The sequence below is a fragment of the Oratosquilla oratoria genome, chromosome 12, assembly GCF_046742065.1.
Source record: "Oratosquilla oratoria isolate Oo_2021 chromosome 12, ASM4674206v1, whole genome shotgun sequence".
Lineage (NCBI taxonomy): Eukaryota > Metazoa > Arthropoda > Malacostraca > Stomatopoda > Squillidae > Oratosquilla > Oratosquilla oratoria.
Genome location: NC_134788.1, coordinates 45,317,118 through 45,326,285, shown reverse-complemented (window position 1 = coordinate 45,326,285; position 9,168 = coordinate 45,317,118). Strand labels below are relative to the sequence as shown.

The window sequence follows — 9,168 nt, the reverse complement described above, 5'->3', positions numbered from 1 at the left end:
AACTGGTCATGTAGCGAAACGCCCAGAGGGTTATAGGTACTTTACAAACCTGCATACATCGTATTTTTATCATATTCATACCTCAAAGGCGAAAAAAAGTGTAGCGAAATGTAGCGAAACGACCTAACATGGTTACTAAGTTTATTCCATTCGTCGACCACCCTATTAATGAACCAATTCTTGCCTATTTCCTTAAATCTAAATTTGTCTAGTTTAAAACCATTACTGCGAGTCCTGCCCTGTTGTTTTAATATGATGACCTTGTTTGCATTACCCTTGATAAAGCCTTTGATCCACTTGAACACCTCTATTAGATCACCCCGCACTCTGCGTCTTTCCAGAGAGTGTAAGTTAAGGTACCTAAGCCTTTCTTTGTAAGGCAAATTTCTGAGTCCATGTATCATTTTGGCCATTCTTCTCTGTACTGATTCTAATGAATTGATGTCCATTCTGTAGGACAGAGACCAAAACTGTACCGCATAGTCAAGGATGGGTCTAACTATCGCTAGATAGTTTAATAATTACCTCTGCACTTCTATTTGTTACCGTCCTAGCAATGAAACCTAATTCTCTGCACCCAGGGTCTTCCTCCAATCTCGGGTCGCGTCGTTAGACCCTGGAGACACAATCGGTTGAACTGCAAGATTCTTATGACGGCGTTACGGGGTCGGTACCGCAGTAGTATTTACCAAGGTATGTATGTATATATATATATATATATATATATATTATATATATATATACATATTTATATATATATATATATATATATATATATATATATACAGGGTGTTCGAAAAAAATTTACGTCATTTTAAATGCCAATATCTAGGAAACTACTCAGTGCATCTCAATGGAACCGCACAAACTTTATGTTGAACATCATAAGTTTTATTGGTTGACATTTCAAAGAAAAATACAAAGATTTGTAGATTCTATGACCGATTTCACAAATGTTCAATATGAGCGCCGCCTGTGACTCTGCACACGTCAAGTCGGTACTCAAACTCGTGCCAAACACGCTGCAGCATGTCTTTGGTAACATTCTCCAGTGCGGCAGTGATTCTCTGCTTGAGTTCTTCAACGTTAGCAGGAAGAGGGGGGACATAGACGAGTCCTTTCACATATCCCCAGAGGAAAAAATCACACGGTGTCAGGTCAGGTGATCGTGGTGGCCATTTCAGCAGCAAATTGTCTTCCTCACCACCACGCCCGATCCATCTCTCTGGCAGATTCTCATTGAGATAGGCCCGTACAGTGAGCTTCCATGTTCATTTTCAATGAGCTGATCAAATAGCCAGTTCTGAAGCATTTGCAGATAAACATCCCCGTTCACATTTCCTTCAAAGAAAAACGGTCCATGAATTTGATTCTTGGAGATGGCGCAGAACACATTCACTTTTGGTGAGTCCCTCTCGTGCTCAATTGTGGCATGGGGATTTTCTTCGCCCCAAATGCGAACATTATGCTTATTGACTTTGCCATTCGTATGAAACGTGGCTTCATCACTAAAAATTAGACGCTCATCGAACTCGTCTTCTTCAAGTTTCTCTAGCATATCATAGCAGAATTCTTTACGTTTTCGCTTGTCATCTTCCTTTAAAGCCTGAAGGAGCTGCAGCCTGTAGGGTTTCATTTGCAATCGTTTCCTCAGAACGCGCCAAACTGTTGTTCGAGGAATCTGGGTTTCCACACTTGCTCTTCTTACAGACTTCCGGGGACTTCGCAGGAATGTTTCACGAACTTTCTCGACCTTCTCTTCCGATGTTGATGGCCGTCCAGATCCTTTAGCCCTGCATAAGCAGCCTTCCTCTTTAAATTTTTGGTGCCAGGTCCAAATTTGTTTACTAGTTGGTGCATTTTTGGCAAATTTTGCAAAGAAGGCACGCTGCACGGTCTTGGGTGACTGTGTTTGAGCATATTCCAACACGCAAAATGACTTTTCTTTTGAAGTGAACGGCATTTCTCAACCTGAAAAAAGATAAATGTCAAAGATTAAACATAAAATCTTGAACTGTTTCTATGCAAACTGTGAAAATTTGAGGTCGTTTCAACGAAAATTGCCAAAACTATTGGCTTGCGAAATGACGTCAATTTTTTTGGAACACCCTGTATATATATATATATATATATATATATATATACATATATATATATATATATATATATACATGCATATATATTTAACAACCACAATGAACTTTAATTCTAAGTCATCAACCTCGGGAGACCCAATGGAGGGCACAACTAGAAATTGAAATGTGGTACTGCCCAGGACTCGAACTCAGCTATCACATGACTTTGCAGTGCCACATTTTAATTTCTGGCTGTGGCCTCCATTTGGGTCTCCCGATGTTGATGGCTTAGAATTAAAGTGCATTGTGGTTGTTAAAATGTATCTCTGATCACTGGGACCCATTCAGTGTTGTACACACACACACACACACACACACACACACACACACACACACACACACACACACACACACACACACACACACACACACACACACACACACACACACACACACACACACACACACACACACACACACACACACACGCGGAGACAAGTTGGGTTTGTCTCCTTTCACGTGTAGCCCCTGTTCACCTAGCAGCGAGTAGGTACGGGACGTTAGTCAAGGAGTTGTGACCTTGCATTCCCGGTGTGTGGAGTGTGAGTGGTCTCAGACCTACCCAGAGATCTGCTAATAACGAGCTCTGAGCTCACTGCCGTAGGGTGGTGTCTGGCTGTCTCGAAAAGAGGCTGCAGCAGATCCGAGGTGAATACACACACACACACACACACACACACACACACACACACACACACACACACACACACACACACACACACACACACAACAGAAATACAAGAGGACACGGAAAGAAAATAAAAAAGACAGCTATAGAAGAGATTTGAAAAAGAACAGCTTTCCTCACAGAGTAATAGACAGTTAGAACAAGTTAGATGAGAAAGTGGTGTGTGCAAAAACAATACATGAATTTAAAAATAGTTTAGATAAAATGAGATATGAAGACGGGACCCCACGAGCATAGCTCCCCTTCCCGTAAAATACAACTAGGTAAATACAACTAGGTATATACAACTAGGTAAATACACACACACACACACACACACACACACACACACACACACACACACACACACACACACACTTGCTGTCCCGGTGTGTGGTGTGTGAGGTGGTCTCAGACCTACCCAGAGACCGGCAAATAATGAGCTCTGAGCTCACTGCCGTAGGGTGGTGTCTGGCTGTCTCGACAGAGACTGCAGCAGATCCGAGGTGAATACATACACACACACACACAATACATCAATTTAAAAATAGTTTAGATAAAATGAGATATGAAGACGGGATACCACGAGCATAGCTCCCCTTCCCGTAAAATACAACTAGGTACAACTAGGTAAATACACACACACACACACACACACACACACACACACACACACACACACACACACACACACACACACACACACACACATATATATATATATATATATATATATATATATATGTATATATATATATATAAATATATATATATCATATATACATATATATATATTTATATGTATATCATATATAATTCAAAAATAGGATATACAAAAAAAAACTAGGGGGCATCCCCCCCCCGGCCCCCTCCTAGAATCGCCACTGTCAGATGGCAAGTAAAGGGGTAAAATGCAAAAAATAGATTGCCATTATGGATGTCTATGATAAGTTAATTTGGTTAACATACAGCATGTTGTTCTTTGAAGAGTAAACATTAATAAAAAAAAATCTTTCAGTTCTTTATTTATGCTGTCTGAATGTATGTTATTGTATGTAACGTGTACAGTGCGCTTGAAAAATAGCCTTCATTAAATTACATGGTTGACGAGTCAATACTTTTAAGTATATTTTGTATGTTTTACAAAATATTATACATCCTCTCCTCGTCATACATGTTTAATATAGGCTAAGATATCGACAATATTCAAAAAGACATAATTCCTTTATTTTTTGAGAATTGCAAATGGCCACTAGTGAAGAGTTAGATGTGTGTATCCATTTTGTTTACATTTCTTAGAGGACTACCACTTAGTCTTCCTCGGAACGAAAGTCCAAATTCAGAACTGCATTGCCTAATCTATCAATTCAATGTGCACTGAATGTAATATTGTAACAAATTCTATGTATTCACTCTACAAGTCCACACATATATTAATTGGATACAAACAAGTGGCATAGGAATGGGTAGCACAACCGTTGTGCAGGTAACAAGCGTTATTATGGACACACGTCAATTGTTTACATGTATTTATAGTGTGGATTAATGAGGCATTGTTGCATTGGTGGTCATTAATGCACCCTTTATCCTACGTCGTTTTGTTTAGCTACCATTGGTTCCGTTTTCATCATTGACTTTGCATGGTTAGTGTAGTCGTAGGATAAAACAATATGAATATAGACCGAATAATCGTGTAAATGTATTTAATATTTATTGATGTATTATAGCTTCAAAATTAACATTTAATTTTCTAATGCTATATCGCATAGGAGTGCACTTATATAAAAAAAACAGGTTATTTTCTTTACCTGTTCATTAGTTGATGTTGCCGACCAATTTTTACGAAAATTTCTTTGTAATTTATTTTAAGTGACCGAATAACCATAACTCAAGAAGCTATTCCCACCATACCCCTTATTATAGTAGATGATGAAACTGAGGATAGGGGGGAGGGGAGGTGAATGTAACCTAACCTAGGTATAGGTAATGTTTGGTTAGCAAGGTTATCTTTTCTCACTCAAAGATGATATACATTTTTTTTTTTTTCAGGCCTTTGTGTGTAGGGGAGGGGAGGTGTTCCCTGACAAATCAAAACTAGTAAAGGGCTAAGCAAGGATCATAGAAACATCAATTTCCAACTTCATTGATTGTTGGGAGGGTGTGGACCTTGGCGAAAATTTTACTAAAATTTCTCATTTCCAGTTATCTGTGTTATTGTATCCTTCATCATACTCTGATTTGACTATTATTATCATACTTGGGTGCAAATGTGGCAGGAAATGGAAGAGTGGAATTGGAGGTAGAATGTAGATTGAGAGTAAGTGACTAATTCTTTGTTAATTTTCACTTTATCAGTCTCTGTTTTTCTAGTTTCTATGCCATATAATTTTGACATTTTTCAGTCGTCCATTTTCTTCTTCTTTTTCTTCCTTTAAGCATGTTTGGTACAAGCTGTTTGTTCTCATACAGTGCTGTACTTTGGTTAATTCCTCAGTGTTTTTGTATATTTGCATCACACTTCTAAAATATTAGCAAGTAATATACTTTACATCGGAATGTTCTAGCAATTGTACATACATACATATACCAAGGCTTTTTTCCCCCTTACCAGGGGGGTAGCCAAAAAGGACAAGGCACAAAAACATTCCCACCCATTTCATCCCCGAAAACACTCCACACCCCTCCACCCTCCCTCCCATCTTAGCACCTCCTAGATGATGGGTCATCCCTGCACCCTGTCCACTGCCCTGGGTCAGAAGCAGTGTCGCAGGACACAGCACATCCACAGCAAGGCCGCTTCATTAAATCGGCGACCCCCCCTCTCCGTCCCCCCATATAAAGGAGAGGACGGGGAGAAATCCCTTCGGGCTGCGTCAAAAAATTTTTGCTCATACACACACTACCTCACCCCCATTCCCCCGTCCAATCCACCTCATGCATCACAACATTTTCCATATACAACCATTCTCTATTCACCCCTGTCTTCTGTCCTTCCTCAACCAACATTCCCCTCTTCCCCAAAGCCCCCTTCACCCCATCCATCCATCTCATCCTAGGACGTCCCCTCATGTTCACTCCCTCCACATCTGCCTTCCATACCTCCTTTACTAGTCTTTCTTCACTCATTCTTTCCATGTGTCCAAACCATCCTAATACTCTTTCGTCCACCCTATCTCCCAGCTCCCTATCCACCCCTGTTCTCCTCCTCACTTCCTCATTTCTCACTCTATCCAGCCTAGTAACCCCCATCATACTTCTCAGACACTTCATCTCAAACACATTCAAGTTCCTTCTCTCTTCCTCTCTCATGTTCCATGTTTCTGCTCCATACAGTGCTGTTGGCACAATCACCCCTTCATACAGTCTCCTCTTAGCATCCATTCCCAGATTCCTATTCCTCATTACACTTTTTAAACCACCAAGGCATTTACTCGCTTCTCTCAATCTACATTCTACCTCCACCTTCACTCCACCCTTTCCTGCCACATTTGCACCCAAATATCTACAACTATCCACTTCCTCCAGTTGCTCTCCCTTAATGCTCACTTCCAGATTACTGCCACTTTCACCCCTTGTACATCTCATCACCTTACTTTTACCCACATTTATCTTCAGCTTTCTTCTATCACACACTCTCCCAAACTCTGTCACCAGCTTCCTCAATCCCTCCTCCGATCCTGCCACAAGCGCAGTGTCGTCCGCAAACAACTGGTTCACCTCCCACTTTTCTCCATTTTCCTTAGCAATAGTACTATATTAAAATTTTGTTATTTTGTTGATTTATTTGTAAGTTTGCTATGAGTCACATAGATTCACACAAGCTACTTATAACTCATTTGGACTGGCTGTTTTTACTGAATAAGTATAATTCTAACCATATGCCTTGTTTTAGTATTTGATGGAAGGGAGGGTGTCCTTGGTGTAGTAGGGACATGTTAGGATACATTGACTAGAAGTTCTCACACACAAATATAAAAAAATGAACAATTTATATTTTTTCTGTATGCTTCTGGTGGTATTTCCACAGAATATAATTTGTTTTCCCTCCAACCCTGGCATTAGGGGGTAGGGGTTCACTGCAAAATGGAAAACAAGTTAATTTCTGTAGAAAGAAATACCAGATTCTAATGAATCTCAGATGTTGATTTATGACATCCTTCATTGTTGTATGTATGTGTGTAGTGATCCTTAACAAAATTTTGACAAAAATTCTTATTTTTATATCATTGTATTCTACATTATACACCAATATCTTTTTCGTGTCCTCTATCTCTTTGCAGTATTTATTGAACTACATCAGTGTTGTTATTTGCTCAATTTTCTATTTCATTCTTATTCCTTTAATGTTCTTCTTTGGTATGAGTTGTTTGTTCCCTTCCCCTACTGCATTTTGGTCAATACCTCACTGTATTTGTATACGCTCGTGTTACTCAAAAAAGTTAGATGTCAAACTTGTCATATATTTTCTTTCAGGATGTAGGGTAAACATCAGCATTTAATCAGGAAGGGGTATCAGAAGATTCCTCATATTTGTCATATAACAAAGAGAATCCTGTGTGGCGTCTGCAACATCCCTGTCTCACAAGTCATCTTAAATATCACATGATGACCCATGCTGAAAAGGAACTTTCCGAATATGACTTTTGATGCAGCTTTCTCTTGCATTAGTGTTCTTGAATAACAAGTGATGTCCCACACTGGAGACAAGCCTTTCAAGTGTGACCTGTGTGATGCAGCCTTCACACGAAAGAATAATCACAAACGACACATGGTGACCCACACTGCAGAGAAGCCCTTCAAGTGTGACCTCTGCGATGCAGCTTTCTCAAGAAGGACAGGTCTTCGAGATCACATGATAACCCACACTGGAGAGAAGCCTTTTAAATGTGATATGTGCAATGGAGCTTTCTCAGGAAAGGGTGCCTACGAACGACATGTGACGAGCCACACTGGAGAGAAGCCTTTCCAATGTGAGTTTTGTGAAGCAACTTTCTCACGAAAGAGTTCTCTGAAATATCATATGATGACACACACAGGAGAGAAACCTTTCAAGTGTGACTTGTGCAATGCAGCTTTCTCGGGAAAGAGTGCTCTCAAATATCATGTGACGACCCACACTGGAGAGAAGCCTTTCAAATGTGACCTGTGTGATGCAGCTTTCTCACAAAAGTGTAATCTCAAACTACATGAGGTGACCCACTCTGGAGAGAAGCCTTTCAAGTGTGACCTGTGTGATGCAACTGTCTCACAAAAGAGTTATCTCAAATATCACATGTTGACCCACACTAGAGAGAAGCCTTTCAAGTGTGACCTGTGTGATGCAGCTTTCCCGAGAAAGAATGCTCTCAAATATCACATGATGACCCACACTGGAAAGAAGCCTTTCAAGTGTGACCTGTGCGATGCAGCTTTCATAACAAAGGGTAATCTCAAAGGACACATAATGACCCACACTGGAGAGAAACCCTTCAAGTGTGACCATTGCGATGCAGCTCATTCAACAAAGAGTGCTCTCAAATACCACGTGAGGACCCACTTAGGAGAAAAGCCTTTCAAATGTGACTTGTGTGAGGTAGCTTTCTCACAAAAAAGTGAGCTCAGGTATCACGTGATGATCCACACTGGAGAAAAGCCTTTCAAATGTGACCTGTGTGATGCAGCTTTCACAAGAAAGACTGCTCTCAAACGTCACGGTATGGTCCACACTGGAGAGAAGCCTTTCAAGTGTGACCTGTGCCATGCAGCTTTCTCAGCAAAGAGTGCTCTCAAATGTCACATGATGACCCACACCGGAGAGAAGCCTTTCGAGTGTAACCTCTGTGATGCAGCTTTCATAACAAAGAGTAATCTCAAAAAACATATAATGACCCACACACGAAAGAAGCCCTTCAAGTATGATCTTTGCAATGCAGCCCAGGAAAGAGTGCTCTCAAATATCACTTGAAGACCCACACTGGAGAAAAGCCTTTCAAATACGACCTATGTGAGGTAACTTTCTCACAAAAAAGTGGGCTCAAATATCACACGATGACCCACACTGGAGAGGCCTTTCAAGTGTGACCTGTGTTATGCATCTTTCACAAGAAAGACTGCTCTCAAACGTCACGTGATGACCCACACTGGAGAGACGCCTTTCAAATGTAACCTGTGTGATGCAGCTTTCTCAAGAAAGCATTCTCTCGAACGTCACGTGATGACACACTCCGGAGAGAAGGCTTTTGAGTGTGATATGTGCAATGAAGCTTCCTCACAAAAGAGTACTCTCAAATATCACGTTATTAGCCACATTGGTGTGAAGCCTTTTTTGAAGTGTGGCCTGTGCATTACATCTTTCTCAAGAGAGCATTTTCTCAAAGTTTACATGGT

The 9,168-nt window shown here is 40.5% G+C and overlaps 1 protein-coding gene across 4 annotated transcripts; it reads left to right on the top strand.

Annotated features, from left to right (window-relative positions):
* The first annotated feature begins 4,052 nt into the window (after window positions 1–4,052).
* Window positions 4,053–8,938, top strand: LOC143031614 (uncharacterized). 4 transcript variants are annotated; one of them, XM_076195701.1, is made up of 2 exons: window positions 4,053–4,071; window positions 7,276–8,938. In XM_076195701.1, the coding sequence occupies exon 2, from the start codon at window positions 7,490–7,492 to the stop codon at window positions 8,744–8,746; it is 1,257 nt and encodes a 418-aa protein (XP_076051816.1). In that variant the 5' UTR covers window positions 4,053–4,071; window positions 7,276–7,489; the 3' UTR covers window positions 8,747–8,938. The 4 variants fall into 4 exon arrangements, with proteins under 4 accessions (XP_076051816.1, XP_076051813.1, XP_076051814.1 ...); XM_076195698.1 differs by lacking the exon at window positions 4,053–4,071 and adding an exon at window positions 4,081–4,288; XM_076195699.1 differs by lacking the exon at window positions 4,053–4,071 and adding an exon at window positions 4,081–4,445.
* Window positions 8,939–9,168: the final 230 nt, after the last annotated feature.

Coding starts and splice junctions, on each gene's coding strand:
- LOC143031614 (XM_076195701.1), top strand. CDS start 7,490: ATGTCCCACACTGGAGACAAGCCTTTCAAGTGTGACCTGTGTGATGCA.